Source organism: Capsicum annuum, chromosome 4 (assembly GCF_002878395.1).
Source record: "Capsicum annuum cultivar UCD-10X-F1 chromosome 4, UCD10Xv1.1, whole genome shotgun sequence".
NCBI classification, from domain to species: domain Eukaryota; kingdom Viridiplantae; phylum Streptophyta; class Magnoliopsida; order Solanales; family Solanaceae; genus Capsicum; species Capsicum annuum.
Genome location: NC_061114.1, coordinates 221,609,948 through 221,633,587, shown reverse-complemented (window position 1 = coordinate 221,633,587; position 23,640 = coordinate 221,609,948). Strand labels below are relative to the sequence as shown.

General features: G+C 29.6%; 2 protein-coding genes across 2 annotated transcripts; one reads left to right on the top strand and one right to left on the bottom strand.

The window, feature by feature from the left end:
* Positions 1–494: 494 nt before the first annotated feature.
* LOC107869456 (pumilio homolog 15) lies at positions 495–6,725 on the top strand. The gene is made up of 5 exons (XM_016715991.2): positions 495–1,591; positions 1,940–2,102; positions 4,397–4,560; positions 4,656–4,914; positions 6,276–6,725. The coding sequence occupies exons 1-5, from the start codon at positions 741–743 to the stop codon at positions 6,420–6,422; spliced, it is 1,584 nt and encodes a 527-aa protein (XP_016571477.1). The 5' UTR covers positions 495–740; the 3' UTR covers positions 6,423–6,725.
* A 5,210-nt stretch (positions 6,726–11,935) lies between these two features.
* LOC107867209 (snakin-1) lies at positions 11,936–13,243 on the bottom strand. The gene is made up of 2 exons (XM_016713357.2): positions 13,107–13,243; positions 11,936–12,386 (listed from the first exon to the last, which is right to left on the bottom strand). The coding sequence occupies exons 1-2, from the start codon at positions 13,186–13,188 to the stop codon at positions 12,202–12,204; spliced, it is 267 nt and encodes an 88-aa protein (XP_016568843.1). The 5' UTR covers positions 13,189–13,243; the 3' UTR covers positions 11,936–12,201.
* Between the last annotated feature and the right edge of the window lie 10,397 nt (positions 13,244–23,640).

The following is a 23,640-nucleotide window of genomic DNA, read 5'->3' as shown; positions in this document are numbered from 1 at the left end:
TGATTTCTATCACTTTTGACTTTAGACTTATAAATCACTTTTTTTTTAAAAAAATTAATCTAAATACCCCCAAAAACTGCCATAGGAGAACAAAAACCTTATGTGTGTAAGCAATAAAAAAAGAGTTTATCTTCATAAATAAATTCAATGGTAATTATTCTCGTGTCAGTACACAAATAAGAATCAGTTGAACACCTTTAATAAAAATATTATATTACGATATAAATTAGATATTATCCATATATATTAAATTTAAACACTCTATTCAAATTCCAATTCAGAACTAATCTCCACATCCCATCAAATAAATTAATCACTTTTATTCCACCAACATTAAACTAAATTTTTTTTTTTAAAACTAGTACTAGTCGAATCACATTATAATTTTAGTTTTGGTTTTCTTATATGAGTCAAATTACTCATGTGGGAAGCCTTTTCAAATAAAAATAAAAAAAGTACTAAATAAACTATACGCCGCGTGCCAGAATTTTTTTACCAAATATTGCATGGAGATTATTTGGTACAGTGTTTCTCTTCTTCTCTAACTCTTCATTCTCTTCCCATATTTATCTCTTCTTTATCCTTATTTATATTAATCACTATTATATATTCCTACATAATATAAAAATTTAATTACTCTATTTATAGAACCCAAATAAAAAATAGGGTATACTAAAACCCTTTTTTCTCTAACAAGAAGAAAATCTTTTTTTTTTCTGTAACGGCGATACTCTCCGATTATGGAGTGGGTTAATAATAACCCTGAAAATAACTCAGGTAAGACGCCGGAAAATAACTCCGGCGAGTTACTTCGACGGAATGGGTTAACGGAGTTTCATCCTCAGCCGTCTATTGAGTCGTTGTTTGGTGGTTTAAGGATTGGCGGTGATCGGAGGCTCCGTACGCCGACGCCGTCGTTACTTGTTTCTCCGGTGGATACTCCGGCGGGGATTGTAGGTGATGATGAGTTGTTGATGAGTTATAGAGCTCAAGAAAGAATGAACAATGCTGATTTTCTCCGGGCCTACAGTAGAATGTATGGGGCCCAGCAGAATCTGAATGTGGGCCCGGGCCAACTGACCCCGGGCCCGGATATTCTTGTTCCACCACCATCACAGTCGTGGTACAACAGCAATACAGAAGTGTACAGTGAAGATGATTACTTGGGATTTAACTACAATGGTTACAATGTTGGTTCTTTCTTGCCCAGCACGGCATCAGTATTGCCAATTATGCCCTGGGTTTATGACTACTCGAACACCTATTTATCAAGAAATCTGAATTTTGGGGCACCCAATTCGAGGGACAATATGGGTAATAATGAATTGAGAGGGAAAATGGTTGCTTTAGCCAAGGATCAACAAGGGAGTAAGATGTTACAGGCTAAACTTGAGAAAGGGAATAAGGAGGAAATTGAAGGCATGCTTAATGAGTTGATTGATAGTGTTGGTGATTTGATGAAGAATCAGTCAGGGAGTTATGTTATACAGAAGCTTTTTGTGCTGTGTAATGAGGAGCAAAGGACTAGTGTTATTCAGGCAATTACAAGAAATACCCATCAGTTTATTGGTATTTGTTTCAGCCAACATGGGTATGTGTGATTAAATTAATCTACTTTTTGGTTAAATAGAAAAAAATTCAAATTCTTGATGGTCTATTGAAAACAGCCCTCTCTAAAGTGAAGGGAGTTGGCCGAGGGTGTTCATCCGAACCCCTTTCATTGTAAAACTACTATCTATACATGGTTAAAGTTATTTTTAATGTATGTGTAATGGATTTGAACCCTGCTTTAGTTTCTTCGTGTGTTTACTTTTCATGTTTTGGACCAATGAGTAAAATGAATAAAAATCCAGGCTCCGCATATTGTTGTTGTTGTAGAAAAGGTTCAATTTGGATGCTTTGATATGTAAGTCTAAATTAAAATCTATTTTTTTTCCAGGGCTCGGGCAATGCAGAAGTTGTTGGACAATCTTAGTACTCCTCAGCAAAGATCATTGATTTTATCTGCTATAACCCCTGTAGCTGTTGCACTGGCTAATGATCAGAGTGGTCAGCATGTGATACAATATTGTGTGAAGACATTCTCTATTGAGTACACCAGGGTAAACAAAAACAATTCATAATCCTTGTATTTATGTGATTGGAATTGTCTTTTTCCTTCCTGTGTGCCCCACCTTTTATTAAATTATTAGTATTGAAATTGAGGCTTTATTCTATGTTCTTGTTAATAAAGAAAGAGTTAAAAGTTTTGATTTTTGTTCTCACTCGTATCATATATGAAATGGTGTGGTATAATGCACTTGCTTGTTTCAACTAGTTGTCCAAAGGACAGCGCGAGGTAGGGTCAAGTGGTTCATCAACCACAAGATGACGGAAGCACTTGCTTGTTTCAACTAATTTTCCTGTGTTTACTTCTTATTTCGATTCATCATCTTGTGTTTACTTCTTCATATTTTGATTCATCATCTTAAAATCCAGAGTATATTGTTCTTCTGTCATGTTTATGTGTAAATGGATAAATATATGAAGGTTATAGTTGTGTGCGTCGAGTAGAAGTAGCAATGGCGAGTATATGAACTGGTATTCTGAGTAAGGATATTGTATGATATAAGTATTGTAGTTCCTTCTCTTATTGATATAGTTGTAAGTATCCTCTTAAAAGGTGTTTCAATATGATATATGGGTCATTCAATTTACACCATGGAAAGTTTAGCCTGGCTATATGGTGGCAGATTAAGTTTTTGAAGTCACTGGGTTGTTTTCTTTATGCATGTGTACCCATTTAATCCCTTTTTATGTATATATGTGTCTGTGACTGTATAGGTTTTGTTGTAGAAGACGCCTTTGTTGCCGGACTCTCCAAAAAATATACCATCATTGGAGGATCCGGCATGCACCTAATGACATTTTCGAAGAGTCTGAGCGACATAGGAAGATACATGGTTTTTATATTTTTGCTTGTTTACCTGTACTTATACTCTTGCCTAAAACCTTTCAGCAAGACATTCCTCTAAAGTAACTCTAGAGGAAAAACGGATGATAACATGCATATGCTTATACAACATTTTTATATTTCACATTATACTTTCTTACCCAAGAACACGCTACTTGGAAAGTAAGGAATAAATAAGATTATAGTGCTTAAATGAAGAAAATATAGATACCTATTATCAGTTTTCCAGGAGAATAGCATATAAATAAAATTTAACGCATAATGTTACAGTAGGATGGTTGAAAAGAGGAATGCCACAAGAGTAATATGTGATAAAAGAGCACCTTAAAAGGTGGAAGGCAAAGCAAGGAAGGTTGCTTGACAATGGGGTAGCTCACCTAATCCTGTAACCAAACTGCCCCATAGAGAATAAAATGAAGGAAGGTTGCTTGATAAGGTTTAGTTGTGCTTATGTAGACTTTAATACGCACCAATGTTTCTCAGATGTTTATGTTTGAACATAGTCAAAAGGGACTAGATGGATCAAAAATCTCATCAAAGGCAGTCAAACAAATTTACAACTCGGAGTCAATCTGATTTAGCTAAGAGCCGAATACAATAAGTAAAGAATACATAAAAGTTTAGTTGAGATAAGTACGAGTATTTAGTTCTAAAGAACCTAATTTGCCTGAAATTATTTAGTAATGGAATGAAATTGACCCGAATCCACCTTTACGGATAGAAAGTGTTCATGTAGCCTGGTCCGTCTAATTTGACATTAGAGGTTAGATACCAATAAATGTAACATGAGAGTTGTGATTTATAAGATATAAACTCGGTAGAGATTACATGATAAATAGATGTAAATGGAAAAACCTTTTAAGAATGAAAAAGTTCACGTATATAGTATTGGTTCAAAGAAGAAGTAGGCATAATAGAATGAAAATTCTTGTTATTTCTAGTCAATGAAATTACACTAGCTTCTGTTGGTTATTGTCAAGTTATCACTCCTTTTCCTCATCTTCATATTCCTTTTCTTTTCTCTTTTAAGTTGTCCATCTGCATATTGAAAGTATTTATGCTCCATTAATTTGTGCAAGTTACTCTTGAAATTATCAGATTTTTATCGCGTAGAGTTGGTAGATGTCATTTTAACGCACAGAGCTGCTCTCTAAGTCTCTTTGCAAGTTTGTGTTATGCACAATTTCATCAAGATTATCGTTTCTTCTTTTATTGCTTTCCTATAATATTACTAAAATGTAATTCATATATATGTTTTATTCATATATTGCCGAAAATAAATAAAAACCCTTGCTTACTATCAATCTCATGTCACTCTTCTCTGTATAAGGTGCAAGGTGTTTCTCCCTGTATCCTGCCTCTTCCATTAGCTAGATTAATGCTTCTGTTTAACTTAGATTTTTGCCTGAAACAACTATCTCACAAATAAACTGCATATTGCAGCATCTTCTAAATGAAATTGCAAATAACTGCTTTGCAATTGCGACCCAAAAAAGCGGGTGCTGTGTGCTGCAGTCATGCGTAGAATCTTCTCGTGGAGAACTCAGAGATCGCCTAATAGCTGAGATATTAACAAATGCAGTGCAGCTATCAGAAGATCAATACGGGTATAACTCTTTTTCTTTTTCTTGTGTGTTATGTAATGTGTGAAGGTCAAAGATGCTATATAGGTCTAATTGCTTTTACGTTCCATTCCATTTAGCAACTATGTGGTGCAACATCTTGTGGGACTGAAGTTACCAAGAGTTACAGAAACTTTACTGGACAGGCTTCAAGGGAACTTTGTGACTCTTTCATGCAATAAGTACGCTAGTAATGTTGTTGAGAAAATTATCCTCGAGTCAGGAGAAGAGCACTGCACTAGAATTATCAGCGAGTTGCTCAGAAGTTCAAGTGCTTCAATGCTACTGGTGGACCCTTATGGTAACTTTGTCATCCAGACGGCACTGCAAATTTCAAAGGTAAGTTTAGTTCACAAAATTCATTGGTCTATGATCTGCTTATCGGACAAGAAACAAAGTGAGCCTCATGGAGGTTCTAAGTCAGCTTTGGATTAAAACAACCTTCCAGGGGTACTCTTTTTCTAAGCATTGCTTGCATGGTAAAAGCGTTCTAAAATCATAGGCGTGGCTCTTATGAGCTATTTTTAATATTGAAGCAGATAGTATGAAGGGAAACCACAGAGCTAAATCAGTATGCATTGATGACACTTCTGGCTTTTAGATTGGTGATGTATGACCAATTTTGAATTTCAGGATTTGGATAAAAAATACAAAAAATTATCCAGGGTATATTATTATGGTTTAGATGTTCTTATCTATGAGGGTAATCCAAATATCTCTTGGGTCTATTATATATTCAAGAAATACGTAAGTGTGCCAAGCTGCGATGTTTAAGTTCCCGGGGTAGTATATTTTTGCATAGCCCTTCACTTATATTTTAAAACAAACTTGCATGGCATGATTGAGAGTTGTACTCCCTAGAATTTCTCCTAGAAAGTTGGAGAACCTATACAGACGCATGCGACTAATAAAAAGCATTTCTCACTATAGTAGCGACTGCTAGAAACAGACTTGCAATAGCCGGTAGTGGATGTGTCGATGTGATAATCATTCCCATGTGCTTCAGTGATCAGATTTGGCTCCATCCACTGATTCTCATGAAAGCATATGCTCTTAGTTTTTTCTGTCTTTTACTCTTTTCTTCTCAGAAAGAGAAATTTCATAACAACTAAAACATGATAATCAAATCATATTATATTAGTATAATAGATTCTGTGTTTTATGCACTTAGCTTGCATGTTCTGTAGAGAGGAAGTTGCTATTTATCTTCTTGTCAACCTTTCTCAGTGGCCTACTCCTATGACACACAGGAGCTAGCATAGCAATAGTTTGGTGCAAACTTCTGTTGCTGCAGTATTCTATGTCAAAAGAGTGCTTGCTAACTATCTCCCCCATTTATATAGATCTGTAGGTGTGAGATGTTACATTTTGCAGCTAAAGACATTTCGTTATAGAAAACTTTGCTTAATGTTTGTTAAGTCAGGTTGGAAACAGGCTTCTGATGAGAACACATGGCCGAGACATGAAAGAACGGTGAAATTGATCCACTTACCATTGCGAAAACATCAACCCCTATTTTGACTCGTTAGAATGTCCCCATATTCGATTCTTGTAGACCTGATTTCAACTTGTTTATCATAGCCATCTACCTTAGCGTCACTCCAACAACGTTGGTGTTGATTCTATATAATTTTTTTCCGTTTAAAATCTATATTGCCAGTTATTAAAACGTTGTTCATTTTGCTGATTTGACTGAGCAGGGCCATGTCTTCAATGCCCTGTACAATCTAATCTACGTGAACTCTGCATCTATGCAAAGTAACCTCTACGGGAAGAAGATCCTTGATCGGTTGTTTAGCAAGAAGGAACCACTATACAGTACAAGATTCCACAAGCGACAGGTATAAGGTAACTCAAGGGTAGTTGACACTACTATTGTGCCTTTATTTTTTTGATTTGTCCGACGGAATTTTGGTGTTCAGTAGCACATCCTAGTATCCATTTTATCTTATGTTGTTTGTTTTCTATGTACGTTAAGATCTGAACTTGTAGGAGCATAAAGCTGCGTATGTAACCGGAGCCTCAATGTGATCTAAATGGCTCATAGAAATCGTACTGTATATTTTTTGGTTCTACGCTGCTGTTGGTTGTTATATCATATATTAATGTAGGGCATGTAGACTATTTGTTGAATAAGCACTTTTAGTATTCGTTTTATGTGAATGAGAGTATCTGTTGCTTAATGTGATTGCAGTTGCAACTATTCTCCTATAGATTTCCAAATTGGGCCAAATTTTACATTTCAAAAAGTTCGAAATTTTAAATCCTGCTGTTTTAGAGAATTTAAGATTTGAAATCGTGATCCCGAATCGCCTAGTTGAAGCACTTTATTGTGAACTTTTTTGGTTCAAAAATACCCCTCAAATTAACATCCTTAATCTACTTATAATATTTAATTTATAAACTGTATTCATTCACTTGCAGACACACAGCCGTTTGATGTGATCATGTTAATGGTTCACAAACACCCCTCCATTAACTTATTAACTTTTGGGGATCAAAAATACTAAGAGATTGCTTTAATTCAAGTCTTCTTTTATTCAGAAGGAAAAGATTTAAATAGGTCATTGAATTTTAAAAACGGACTCATCTAATTGTTAAAAAGTGTGGCTCACTTGTTTCATTGATGTTATGCGAAAGTCCATTTACTTTATTATTTTTAATTAAAAACAAAAATGATTTTGCAATATTATTTTCTTCACGTGGCCCCTTATTAGAGATTCACGTCACCAAAATTAAACCAACTCACCACCTATTACTGGCTAACCACAAACCTGTTAACGGGAACCATGAATTCCCAACAACTCAAAATCCTTTAAAAATAAAACCCTGACCCAGTTAATGTATTGTGTTTTGTTATATTTCAATGAGAAAGTTGAATAAATTCAGAAGGGTGGATCCGATTTGGTGGTAATGGGTTGTGCTTTTAATTTTAAAAATTAATCAGCTAACTTTAAATAGGTTAAGGGTGAGTTGATTTAATTTTGATGACGTAAACTTTTAATAAGAGGTCATGTGGAGAAAACGATATTGCAAAATCATTTTTATTTTCAATTTAAAAATAATGACATAAGTAAACTATTGATGGACAATTTGTATAACGACAATAACATAAATAAATCAAACTATTGATGGGGACAATATAAGTGAGCTTTTCTCAAAGTTCAATGATGTATTTGAATATTTTCCCAATTAAAAAAGAATTATTTCATGTGTAATTATTAGTACTAATTCACAAATTTCAAATATTGACGTGAAGGCGGCCATGGACTTATTCCACAACATTTACTAGTCAGATTAATTCTGCTATTAGGAGGTAAAAGCTCAATAAATAATAAATAAACTATTATTTATAAAAATTCAAAACCCCAATACATATAACAAGCAAAAAAATTCAATAGATGAAAACAAACCAGAAAATTACAAAAGAGGCCTCAAAGTTACAACCCCATTTATTTATATTGGCAATAAACTATTATTTTTTGTTTAGTTTAATCTTCACACTATATATATTACTAATTATGTCTTAGAAAACTTACATGTAAAGACCAGATTTGACCACAGAGAGAAGTTCATGGGCATTTAGGTTTGCCTTTAGAGTTTTTCTTGTCCCTGTAGCAAGGACATTCATGTTTGTTTCCATACATAAGTTCCAGAAGGGACACACTTGCATTGTTCACAACAAATACCACAGTACTTCAAGCACCTGTCAGCAAGTCCTGCTTTTGAACATCTTTGCTTGCACTTTGAATCACAAAAACCTTACAACAACAACCACAACTCATAATTTGAGCATATAAATCTTAACAACATTTAAAAAGAAAAAAGAAAGCATCCAAGGTGCAAGGTGTTGTGGACTATGTGGATCGAGAATTATGAGGTTTTAGATTCAATTTTTGATAGAGGCTAAAAACTACTAGTTAATGGACAATAAAGTGGACATGTAAGGTTCAATTTTTAGCAGAGGTAAAAATATTATTAGTATGTAATTTCTACTTATTTGTCCAAATTTTAGTAGGTGAATTTACCTGATATCTGTGCTGGTGAAAAACTGTAATAAAAATACTAGGTGCTCATAGGTAATTTTTACATCTGTCCAAGTTTTTGATGGACAGAGTTATTTAATATTAACATTTAATTTATGTTGGTGGAAGTACTAAAAATGTCCAAATTATATACTTCCTCTGTCCCAATTTATTTGAGATATTTCGTTTTTTTGAGATTCAAAAAAGGTAAATTTGATCATGTTCAGTTTTTTTAAAATAAAATCTATTTATTTAAAATCTTCGTAAACGATTTTATGTCATAATAATTAATTATTCAAAAATATTTGAAACATAAGTGAAAAAATTACGGTCAATCATAAACATATTTAAATTTCAAGAAGCGAAACATGCCACATAAATTGAACTGAAAAAGTAATATCTATGCTGGTAGAACTAGCAATGAATACTAGGTGTGCTTTCCCATCTATCCCATTGGTTGGTGGAGAGAATTATTCAATACTTTCGTGTTAGTGAGAGATAATAAGTATTGTAAAATTTAACTGAGGTTACACGCAAAATGTCAAAAACACCATGATTATTAAAAAAGGAATAAAGGTTGAAACTTTAAAGATGATGAAGAAATTGGTACGTACTTAAACCAGCCATGGTGGTTTGAATGAAAGAAGGGTAAGAACAAGAGTGACCAAAAGCAAAGTTGCTAGAATTAATTCATCTTTAATTCTGAGCTGAAAATTCAAGAGAAAATTGATGAAGTGAAGCATAAAGAGGGGAATATATAGCCAGGAGAAAAGTTGGTGGTCCATTAAAATTGTGTTTTTTTTCCAACTAATTAAGTACACCAATCCGTCTGACAAAACACAAAACATTTAACTCACTATTCACCTCCCACTACTTATATCTAAGTAAAATGCATGACAGAGAGAAACTAATCAATATATGATGTAGTTTTTTTTTTAATATATGGATTGTACATAATTAATCATAATTAATACATACTCACTTCAATTTCTCACTAATCATAGTAAATTAGTAGACATTTGATTATATATTCTAAATATTTATTTTATTTTATTTGAATTATGAGATTGAAGATGAAGTTATGTTTTATTATATTTTTACTTTATTAGTGAAATCTCATAATTGATGTAATACTATTCGTGGAAATAGAAATATAGTTTTTGAAAGACCCCTTACTTCCATGCAAAATTTGTGTAAACTCAATATTATCACCGCATGTCTACATTGTGTCTATCCTATGTACAATGGATAATCAACATAAATTAGCATACTAATCCAGTATTTAACTTTAACTGTCTTGCAACGTGAAAATTGCTTTTCGGGGCAGAGCCACCTTTGGACAGGAGAGTTCATCCGAGTCTTCTTAGACCAAAAATTATACTATTTATTAATAATTAAAATTATTTTTTGTATATATATAATAGATATTGAACTCGTTCGATCAGTTCATATATTTACTTTTGAACCTGTGAAAATCTTAACTCCACCATTAATGTGAATAAGTATTCATCCAACGTGATTTATAAGTAGTTACAAATTACATGGGATAAGAAAGGATCATACTGTTATTTCATTTTTTGCTTTTAAGTTTTAACAATTGTTTTACTAACGAAGGACATGGGGTTGTTGGAGGATTTTAATTGCACAAATGTCGGTTGAAAATACTTTCTCCATCATACTTGTCCTAAATTTTCTAATTTTATTTCTCATTTTATTTATCATTTTTTCACAAATAAAAGAGATAAAAGAATTTTTTCATATTCTACCTTTTGCAATAATTACTTTTTCTTCAAATTAAAATATAAACATCATTTAATAAATATATTATAATAAACTAATTACATTATTAATTATTTTTCTTAATCAATATGTCAAGTTAATTTGAAACAAGTAATATAAGAATGAAGGAAGGAGTATTAAATAACACATGGTTACACTAAATTTTATGCATTTGTACTCTTCTGTCTTTATTAGTATTCCTATGTTTGGCATATATGCAAGTTGGTTATTAAATATTTCATTCTTCTCAAATTATCCGTTTCAAATTGAGATTAAAAAACTAATTAATAACATGACTAGTTTATTATAATGCTTCTATTAAATAATATTTATAATTTAATTTGAAAAAAATTAATTAATGCAAAGAATAAAATATGAAAAAAAATTTATCTCTTTTTGATTAATAAAAAAGAACAAGTAAAATAAAAGATCAAATTAAAAAATTTAGAACAAAGAGAAAAATAGCATTAGCTCGATTTTAGATATTTTTTATTTTATTTAAAATTATCGAGATATGTATGCATTTTATTCTCTTTAAATTTTATTTGTGAATCATTGATCCCATAAGGGAGCTGAAGAGTACGAGGTCGGATCAGACTTGGTCAATTGTTATTATTATTTGAAATTTATGGAATGGAATTAGAATTGAATATGAAGTTGTGCTGGATTAAATTTTTTACAAATTTGAAATGGTATGCACATGCTTGAATATACTCAAATATGATTTTAAAAAAGAAAAGTAAATTGGGAAAAAAAAGGTTTTTTAACTTGTTTTTTAAATTTAAAATATAATTTCAAGTTGGAATTTAAACTCTATTTGATGAAATATTGATTTTCGAATTAAGTAAAAGAATTATTTAAAATAAAAATTAGATAATTTAATAGTACGTCCTAAGGTTTTCATATATGATTTTCCTTTTTCTTTTTGTCAAAGAAAATAAAATCATGTCATTTCAGTAGTGAATTGTTTGATGAGGTGACATGACACAATTATAATTGCTAAGTGCACTAATGAAAAAATTGAGCAAAGATTTTACCCAAACTCCACTCGAAGTCTCTACTTCTGTGTAGAGTGAAAGGTGTACAGAAATATCTATAAAAATAATATTGCAACATCATTCTTACTTTTAGTTAAAAAATAATAACATAAATAAATTTTTGTATAAAGATAATGACATAAATAGATTGAACTTTCAATGAATGACATACGTGAGCTTTTCTCAAAGTTCAATGATGTGTTTGAATATTTTTCCAATTAAAAAAGAATTATTTGATGTGTAATTATTAGTACTAATTCACAAATTTCAAATATTTAAGAGAAGGTGGCCATGGACTTTTTCCCCAACACTTACTGGTCAGATTAATTCTGCTATTAAGAGGTAAAAGCTCAATATGTTTACGGTTGAGGATTCAATGTACACAGATTTTACCTTATCCCGATCAAAAAGGAAAGATTTTTCTATACACCAAAAAATAGACTACACTAACTATTTGAGTATAATTACTATTTCATAACTTGCACCAACGATCCAAAGAGGAAGAAATAAGCGAATCTATTCTAGCAAACTACTACAAATTATTATTATTTATAAAAATTCAAAACCCCAATACATTTAACAAGCAAAAAATTCAAGAGATGAAAACAAACCAGAAAATTACAAAAGAGACCTCAAAGGCACAACCCCATTTATTTATTGGCAATAAACTATTATTTTTTGTTTTGTCTAATCTTCACACTATATATATTATTAATTATGTCTTAGAAAACTTATATGTAAAGACCAGATTTGACCACATAGATAATTTTGTTACACATAAAAATTCATGGGCATTTAGGTTTGCCCTTGGAGTTTTTCTTGTCCCTGTAGCAAGGACATTCATGTTTGTTGCCATAAGTTCCAGAAGGGACACACTTGCATTGTTCACAGCAAATACCACAGTACTTCAAGCACCTGTCAGCAAGTCCTGCTTTTGAACATCTTTGCTTGCACTTTGAATCACAAAAACCTTACAATAATTTAAAAAAAAAAAAAAACACAATCCCCAACTCCTAATTAGAGCATATATAACGTAAAAGCATTTATAAAAAGAAAAGAACAGAACACTCAAGTTCATTTCTAAAGTGAATTGAGAATCTTGAAGTTTTAGATTTGATTTTTAGTGAAGGCAACAACATCTAGATAATTGATAAATAAAATTATTTGATGTCTATCCTGATGGAAAGTAGCAAAAAATATTAGATACTAACAGGTATTTCTAGCTATGTGTCTAAATTTTAATGAACAAAATTATGTGACATTTATGTGTAAAGTGATACTAGGTGGAATTAGATCTGTCTAAACTTTAATTAACAAAATTATCTCATATATGTGTTAGGTAGAAAGTAACAGAAATACTAGGTGCAATTAGGCACTTCTCTTTTTTCTATCTATCCATGGGTTGGTGGAGAGAATTCCTAGATACTTGTGTTAGTAAAGATAAACATGTACCATAAAATTAATCGAAAAATACACACACATTGATTCACACATAATTTTTATTAAGGGTTTCAAAATATACATGCAAACTAGTTGAAGGTGTTCTATATCAATTATATATACATAAAAATAATTTTAATCATGTAGAAATAACATACATTTTTTGTAGAATGCTCCGACCCTAAACAACATGATTATTAAAAAGGAATAAAGTTGAAACTTTAAAGATGATGAAGAAATTGGTACTTACTTGAACCAGCCATGGTGGTTTGAATGAAAGAAGGGTTAAGAACAAGAGTGACCAAAAACAAAGTTGCTAGAATTAACTTCATCTTTAATTCTGAGCTGAAAATTCAAGAGAAAATTGATGAAGTGAAGCATTCATTGATGGATGGTTATAAAGGGGGAATATTTAGCCAGGAGAAAAGTTGGTGGTCCATTAAAATTGTGTTTTTTCTAACTAATACTCGGTCCGTTTCACAATTAGTGAATTGTTAGAGCAATTCTAATGTTTTAAAATAAATGAATGGTTCATAATTCAATGTAAATGTTGGAATTTTTTTTCAAATTTATCCTCTATTAAATATGCATTGGGAGTGATGTATCATGTGTCTTTACTTTTTGAAGAGGGTAAAAATAAAAAGATATGATAAATTTATATCTTTATTTTTTTTCTTAATATATATATCAAAATTTAACAATTAACTTATTATAAAACGCAGGAAGTACTAATTAATTAACCAGTGGGTCTGACAAAACAGAAAATATTTAACTCATTATTTACCTCCCACTATTTATATCTAAGTAAAATGCATGACAAACAGAAACATAAAACATAAAATTAACCAGTAAAATTTCTGTAAATTCATAAATGATCAACGTATCTTCCAAATTCCAGTGGTGTTTATCTTATTTTAAATGATAAATATAAATTATTCTTTCTGTCCAACTTTATTTATTCAACATATTAAAAATAATTATTTAATTTTTATTATATTAAATATAATTTATAACATACTGTTATGAATCAATTGACTCACATTGAAAAAATAGAAAAATATTAATGAAATTATAAATCAAATAAATTCTCCCACCTATCAAGCTATTCTTTTGGATTAAACTCTCGGGTTAATTTATAACACTCACTTACCAAATGAGAATTGCTCTATGATAAACATTCGATTTGAATAAATATTTACACAACGTGGTCATTGGTAAGTTGTTAAATGGGATAAAAAAGGATCATACTGTTACTTCATTTTTTGCTTTTACCCATTGTTTTTACCAGCGAAGGATAAGAACTGGGGGTTGTTAGAGGATTTTTACAGCACATTTGAATGTCAGTTGAAGTAATTAAATAACACATGGTTACCCTAAAATTTATGCATTTGTACTCTTCTGTCTATATATAGGCTAGCTGGCTATTAAATAGCTTTCGGTCCATTTCAAATATTTTTTGCTTTATTTAAATTTGTAAAACGCTCTCTCCTTTAGAGTGGAAGTAACGTAAATGTAAACTTCATCATCGATGATATTGTATTAGTGATCAGGATTTGAAGTCTAGGAGTGCATCAATATTATTAAAGATGTGTATAAATTCTGAATAAAAATTTAAATTTGTGTTGATTGCTCGCCTCGTTTAATGTGCAGCTTAGGTTCTAATGTATAAAATATACTTTCTCTTGTCAATGAGACTTTTATGGAGATACGAACACTAAACAATTGATATTTCACTTAATAAAAAAAATAATTTCTGTGTGTTCATATATTTGTCATTCATGCTTATATTATTAGTCTTGAACTAGACATATATTTATATTTTTCTCCTTTATGCCTTTTTTTGTTAAATCTCACGTTTTATTTGTAATTTTTATTTAAATATAATGGACCTTGAAAATTTTTTTGTCTTTTTTTGCTTTTGCTAAGGCGATGAGAATTGTCTTTAAAACTAAAATTTGATTGAGGAGAATAATATCTATCCATTTCAATTCACAAAAATCAATTACAAATTCCTACAAAATAAAAAATTTCATCAAGAATATAAGTAAAAATAATTATTTATTTATTTATTTTTAATCAAATCCCATGAACTTAAGTAGAAACAAGAAAAAAGAAATAAGTAAATTTTACACACTAACTTTCAAGCAACAAGTAAATATTAAAAGCAATTAACATTACCTAAATTTGAATAAAAAAATAAAAAAATAAAAGGAAGAAATGTGTACCTATTAGCATCTGGTGGCATTCAAATGTATAAAGGAGAAGTAAAATGAATAAAATCAAGAGACTCTATCAAGAATCGAACACACAATGTCAAGGATAGAAGGGCGTCAGCGTTTGAGTTCTAAACCAATGCACCCACACAAGTTTTATTACTAAGGGTACACAAGTTTTATTACTAAGTGTGCACAATTAAATATATTAACGCTTTAGTAGGATATATATACGTATATATATAATTTTTTTAAAAAGTTACCGGGTACACGTGCACCCTCGAGGCACCATGTGGGTCCGCCTCTGCTCATAAGTGAAGTTTGAGAAGTATAAAGTTCGATCATACTAGATATATTATTAATGTTATTTGAAATTTATGAAATAAGAATTGAATATGGAGTTGTGCTTGATTGTATTCTTTACTGTTTGAAATGATTTTAATGTTTGAATGTACTTAAACACAACATTCAAAAAAAAAAAAAGTAAAGCAAAAAGTATTTTCTATGTTGTTCTTTAAATTTATTTTTACGGCCAAACACTGATTTTTAAATTAAATAAAAAAAAGTAAAAATAAATAGAAATAAATTATGGCTGCACAGGTCCTAAGATTTTTACGGATTTTAATGCGTACAACACGGTTTTTTTCTTCTTTTTGTTCAAAGGAAAGAAAATCATGAGATATCTAATATCAGTATGGAATTGTTTTGATGAGGTGACATGACATAAAGTATAATTGCTATAGTGCACTATGGAAAAAAAAAAATGACCAGAATTTTACCCAACTTCACTCGAATTCTCTACTTCTGTGTAAAGAAACACCTCTATTTTGCAGGTCCGAATACAAAAATGATAGTAATAAAAAAGTACTACTTTGAAATATTAGTGGTGCGAGAAACATCTAAAAATTGTAACTTAATGACCAATGACTAATCATGAAGTTTTAGATATAACTTTTGAAGGCAATATATATATATATATATATATATATATATATATAAAATTTAATATAAAAAAACAAATTTATGTCTTATATCAAAATTATTCTTCTTTATCTCATCCTATAAAAGATACTATTAAAAGATCTTTTGGAAAGATTTAGGACCATGCATGTTACCATTTTGACTTGTCGTTTGTTGATAATTAAGTGTAATAGTGCATCCCCACCATGATGTTTTGTTTAAAAAATTAAAAGCATGGGACAGATATGTGGTTGCATGGGCACCTCGTCCTAGGATGTTTGATCTTTCTACACACAAAGTAACCACTACCTAACATGGTTATCATTTATTTTTTGTTTATTTATGTAAAAAGTATTTCCTCCATTTTAGTTTGTTTATTTATTGTCTTTTCGATCCATCTTTAAAAAATGTAGCTTTATTTTCACAAATATAATAAGATTTGCTTATATTCTATATTTTTTAGATTTCACTTATAATTATATGGAATATGTTGTGCATATTGTTGTTAATTCTAATTTTAAAAGAGAATATTGGAGTAATTGATTAAGTTGATATCATGTAATTAAGAGGTCATGTATTCAAGCCGTAAAAATAATCTCCTGAAAAAAAGGCAGTATAAAGCTACATACAACAAACTATTATTGTTTGCTCCTTCTCGAATTTTCACGTACAGCGAAAGTTTTAATATAGCATGTTGTCCCTTTTAAGAAAAAAAAAATCTAACTTCTCATATAATATATTTTAGATCACAAAATTAAAGAATATTTTGATATACTTTAAATATCTTTAATGTAAAGTTACCAATTTGTTTTAAAACAAGAAATAAAAAATAGTGTTAGATAAGTTGAAACAGGAGAAGTAATTAAATTATCCACTGCCAGTAGTGTTTGTACGAGGAGGAAAGGGAAGTGGTCCTGCGTGGATCTTCTTGCAGATCCATTCGTGCAATTCACGTGATACGTCTGAAATTATCCTTACTAACCAATAAATAATTACCACGTATTGTTGCTTTTCACCACTCTCTTCTGACCACATTCATTGAAGCTTATTATTAGGGCGGTCAATATGGGCCAGACCCGTAGGATCGGATCGATCCGATCTGTAATTTAATGAAGTTGAGTTTCAATTATTACGGTCTATTTAATAGTAAGACTTTTTAGCCCGATCCAAATAAGCTCACGGACCGTAGGACTTGAGCAATATAAGTTGGGCTAGTCCGTGGGTCGGCCCGCAAATCAAATGCATGCAACTATTTAGATTGCTTATTAGTATTTTTATTTGGTTCGAAGGATATTATATCAAAAGTTATTGAATTTTGCTATTAGATGTATTTTTTAAGGTGTTGGAGATTTGATCAACAAGTATTTACACTATGTAATATTATTTGATAATATTTATGTTTATTAATATTCTAAAATTATATTATAAAATATTAATTTTTAAAAAGTGGGATGACCCGTGAGGCCCGTAGCCCACAGAGTAATAGTGTGGGCTTGGTGTTTTTTGACCCATCATTTTGATGGACCGGCTCGACCTGGCTCGTCAAACTAAAAGCCCGTATAGACTAGCCCAAATGGACTGGACCGATCCATATTGACAGCTCTACTTACTACTACAACACAATTGGACTCACTAAAAATTGAGTTAGATTGTAATTTAAACTAATTCATAAGAAATTTTATTGAAATATTTTTAAAACGACAGTCTTTTATTTGGTGTGTTTTATATATGTCATAATAAAATACTAAAAAATATAGTTTCATTAAGTACCAAAAATTATAATAAAACAATTAAAACTTACTAGTAAGAATTGTGTTGTTGAGTTATGATCCACATATTAGTTCATTTTAACAATTAACTTTTGGGCGAATCAATAATATGCTTATTTATTAATAACTCAATTAATTTTAACATGCTTAAATTCAACTCAACCTACTCACTTGACACCTCTAATTGATTAAGAAAAGGTTACAGATAACTCAAATGCAAATATGTATTGGTGATCAATTCAAAAATCTCGCTATATATATATATATATATATATGTAATTTTCTAGCAATAGGTGTTAATTTGACTATCTTTTATTGATTGTAGTCAAACATAAATTTAAAATTTGAACTTATTTAGTTCTAACTTTTAAGATTATTAGGGTTGTTCGAAAGTTCGATAATAACAAAGAAATTTGTACTTTCACTAGAACAACACTTGCTTAATCTTGTTCTTACTTACTTGCGAAGGTTTTGATCTGAGATGTTTAATCACTTTAGTTATTTTTGTAAAAGCAGAAAATTAGTGTACTATTTGTCTCTATGGCAAGATAATGTTAGAACAAATTTCCAAGATCTAAAACCTTCTTTTCCTGATTAATATACTAAGAACTTTATTAAATATGACTAAATATTTGATAATTTATTCAATTATTATGATTATAGTATAAGCTGAAATTATTATAATATTTCTAAAATATAAATTTTATATTTTGAATTCGGAATTCAGAGTGAAGAATTTGAGATACTCCTATGTGTCGGTGCTCAGATCTTAATGCTTGTACTATTTTGGACAGAGAATGTTGTACTTATTACCTCCCTTTGTTTCCTTTGTTGCTTTTTGTGAGTTTTGTAAATTTTTGGAATAGTGAACTGTACATACATACTCCCTTATTAATTAGTTATCGTCTTTGTTAAAAATATATAATCTTAATATCTGTCATTTAATAAAATCAATACATATTTACTCCTTCCTTTAGCTTTTACTTAGTATTAATTTTTTAATTAAATTTATAATTTTACTTATTATTTTTAACATATTAAGAAAAAATAATTTCTTTTTTTTTTTCTATTTTATCCTTAGCATGAATTGTCTTATCTTAAATTTATTTCAAGATTCAATGTAAATATCATTTAATAGGGGAATTATGGTAAAATAATCATATTATTAATTATTTTTTTTGGTGTGTCAAATTAAAATGTGACAAGTAAAAGCGAACGGAGAAAGTAGTTATTTATTTTCACGTTTATCCTTAATAATAAATATGAAGAGATATTAATATAGTGAAAAAAATTAAATAAAGATGAGTAATAAATAAGAATATATAATTTAATCAAGTTATCTTCTAATTAAATATTTTTCTTAAAAATGGGCAACTTAAAAAGTGATAGAGTTAAAATTTTATCATCGATTTCCGACAAGAAAAAGAAGAACCATGAATTATTTGAGCAACAACATATTGGGCTTTCATCACAGATTGGGCCTATTAAACCAGTTCACAACAATAATAGAAATGATAAACTACATAGAGTAGCATACCTAAGTCTTAAATTGCAAAAAATAACAATACTTTAATGAAATTACCTTGTGTAGCAAACCTAACATTATTTTAAGTGGGAGACCACAATTAGCGCCTCTCAGAAGTAGGTTTCATTATTCACGCTTAAAATCTTTCTCTTTCCTTTAATTGCTTTCTACTTTATCATTTTTCACGCTTTTTTTTTTTTCAGATTTTCTTTTTCAAAATTTTTTCCTTCTTAATGTCTTTTGCACCATCTGATAAAAATATTGCTCCACAATTTCAGGTAACTAATTAATTCAGTTATTGCATGTTATCAATTTCTCAATATTTTTTTTTTTGAATTTTGTACTGTAAATAATTTCTCCACTTCATCTTTAAGGTTTTAATTTTTGTAGTTGTTAACGGAGAATCAAGGTGATCGAATTTGCTGAATTTTATTTTGTTTGTTTTCAGTGAAATTTGATATTTTATGAGTTGATATAGTTGAAAAAAATTAAATTTTGGATGAGAATTGAAACTGAGTTTTATTTTGTTGCGATTAATAGAGGATAATCGGAGTTGAATGGATATTGTAGATGATTTTGGGTTGATTTGTTATTGTTGTTGGTTGAATTTTTTTGAAGATGGCTGATATTTTGAAAAAAAAAAAATGTTGAAAAAAATTTCTTCTCCAAAAGAAAAAAAATATAAGAAGAAAAGAAAAGCAAAAGAAATTGTAGAGTCAAGCGATGTTGATGACGATGTTGAGAACTCTTCTGCTAATGAACCTGAAGAAGACATGGAGGAAGAGATATTTTTCGTTGTATATGTATTTTTATTTACTGTTATATATTTAGGGATTTCAGTAAAATTTTATCAATTGGGGCAATATGTATTTTTGTGTGAAGCTAACATGTCTTTACTGATCAGCTGATATGTATTTAGGAATTTCAGTAAAGCTGATTTGTGAAAATGATAGGTTAAATATACAGTTTGAGTTAACATATATTTATTTGTATTTTTTTTGTAAAGCTACTATGTTTAGGTGTATTTGTATGTTAAATGAATTTGCTAACTTGCATGTATGGAAAAATACATTTATGTATGAACTACTCATGAAGAGGTATTTGGCTCTATGTAATTTTATTATAATTGATAGATATTTCAGTATATTGGAATGTTGAAATATAGTTATGGTCGTATTTGTATTTGTGTCGGTAATAGATATGACTTCATTTTTGATGAGATATGTATTTTATAGTCTACATATATACATTTGCGTTACAATTGTTTAACAGATACTTTAACATATTTTTTCTATATTCCTAGGTTATATTTAAGAACATTGAGCCAACTCAAAGGGAAATGTCAAAGTTTGAAATATCAGAGCAGGATGGAGTTGATGATGAACGTTCAGTTGATTCAGATGATGATTTTCAGGATCCACCACCAAAAGAAATTTATGAATGCTCAAAGTGGCGACGAAGCACCATTAAGACCTGTTGGGGAAAATAAGATAACAAGTGTCACAGAAATATTTGAAGTCTGATGGTTGATAATTTATTACATTGTGTAGTGACAAGATTAAACTGAATGTTGAAATTAATTTTAAAAAGTTATTTTATGTTTTGAAGTGAATCAAAGTTACTAATTTTAAAGTGAATGTAAGTTATTCATTTTAAGTCTTTTATGTTGAATATGTTTTCTATAAGTTTGTAGTATGTGTTTTATTCTAGTGTTCAGTATGATTTGGTACATTGTTCAGATTAAATTTAAAAATACATATGCACTGTACAGAGTTGCAATATATACATATGTAGTTTTCAGATTAAACTTCAAAATACATATGCAGTTAACAACACATATATTTTACTCTTTATTTATTTGATTTCAAATACATATGCTGTTTTATATATCTATTTTACTGTATTATCAGATAATATCAAATACATAATCTACTTCATATATGTATTTTACTACTTGTTCATACACTATATAGATTACTATGTGTTGTTATAGTATATAGTTTAACAAATACATTTAGACAAAAGTATTATCGACAAATGTATTTTCGATTACACATCTTTTGTAAATAGTTATGTGAAATGCATATGCATTTCATATAACAAATATATATTGTTCACCATATTTGAAATACATATGCACTAAAACATATGTATTTTTCACAGCAAAGGCATATGTTTTTGTCTTTCAAATTTAGTAATACAGTTATGTAGACTTAATAGTCATTTATAAAGCATTATAGCAAACGGTAGATAAATGTCACAAAATAAATTTAACAAAATTTTTTATTATTATTAAAAGAGTAAAAGAAATTACAAAAAAAAATACAGAAGAAAAATGTATCATTTACGATATTTCCTACACGAACGTCTATTGTAACCCTTAGACCCATAACCACTGCGTGAGTTGATGTTCTTCTTTCCAAACATATCCCTTCCCAATTTTTCACGATCCTTCTCTGCAGATCTTTCAGGAGGTCGTTTGTACTTCAGAGGCAGTACTATTTCACCAAGTATGCTATTTGGAATTATCTAGTCTACCTTGTGTGGTAAAAGATAGATTGGAACAATATATGTTTTCAAGACTGTTTTTGATTTATACAGATCACAACAATATGACCCCTTGAGAAGATTCTTGCTATCCAAGACCGCACAAGCATGTGCACTTGGTATCTCATCCAGTTGAAATGTGTTACATGAGTATGTTTTTTTCTTGAGGAAAATAATGAAGTGCGTTTCTTTTGTCATGCATCGTGTACAGATACTCTGTGGCTGGTATAACCTAATAATATTTTTAAAAAGTTACATTAAAAAAGGTCAAACACAAATATGTAAATGCATATGCTACAAAACGATGCGAAATATATATTTATTTTTTTGGAAACACAACTGCAAAATGCAAATACACATATTGCTAACAACATATGTATTTTTGATACTTACTACATATGTGTACTTATAAATACAATAACAGATTTAATACCAACAAATTCTACAATTATACATATGAATTACTGCATATATATTTAACAGTGAACATTGATTACTGCATATGTATTTTTCTTCATAACAGAGAACATTGAATAACTTAAGAGTTATTTTTAAAGCACATACGTGCATAGATATTTATACATACAACAACAAATACATTTCATACCGATATGCAGTAATCAATATTAAACTTAAAACACAATTGCAACAAATATGTTATATTTAAAATACAAATACAATCTAAATTTTCAGCAGAAAATACAATTGCAACAAATTTGTTAAACTTAAAATACAAATACAATCAAAATTTCCAACAAAAAATATAATAACAAATTATTTGTTCTACGTTAATTATAGACAAAGCCGTTGACCTCCAAAATTGAACACAACCAAAATATACATAATCAAAATTATCGAAATTACAGAAATAATCTTAAATTTTGAGAATCAGACCTCCAAAAAATTGAATTTGAGCAGCATAAAATATTAATTTCGATAACTTTTTTGTTCTACCTGTTAAATTTACTGCTGCATTGCTTTAACTCGAAATTCATTTACAAAATTTTTAAAAATAAATTAATGACGACAATAAAAAATTGAACGGAGCATCAACAATGGTTGAAAAAAAAATTCGAACCGAAAAACAATACTGATTAAGTACCTTCAACAACAGTAATGGTTTAATTTTCAACCGATTGTTGAATTCGAACAAATTGAACTGATGAATCTACAATTGAATTTGATTCAACAAAATTAATTCTTCGTTTTAAAACTGATGTTGAATTCGAAAAAATTTCAGTCGAATTTGATTCAACAATAGTAATGGTTTAATTTCAAAGTGACGGTTGAATTCGAATAAATTGCACAGAAAAAGGTTTAGCTGATTTTGATTTTGCTATTTTTTTTCTTTGGATGAACATGTTATTGAAAAAAATTGAAATTTGAATTTTTCTTAATGTTGTTAACATATAATGAAAATCATGTGATTTAAGAGAGTTTTATGAAAAAGGAATCTATACATTTAATTAATGGAAAATTATACCATATTTAGGTCAACCATTTCCAGTTAATTAAGGGCAGTAAAATTAGCTATATATGTATTTTTATAGTAACATTTTCTAAAAATACAAAATACAAGTTGCTATACTTAGTAATTATGAAAGTGTTGCTATGAAACTAATAATTATGGTCTTAAGTATGCTATTTGTGAATTTTGCCCTAATAGAAACTACAACAGAGTTTGGCCCAAATACACAGATGTACATAATACATAGTAATGGGTTAAAAAGCTTGTTACAAGTTAGGCAATAAAATAGTTACAAGTGTACA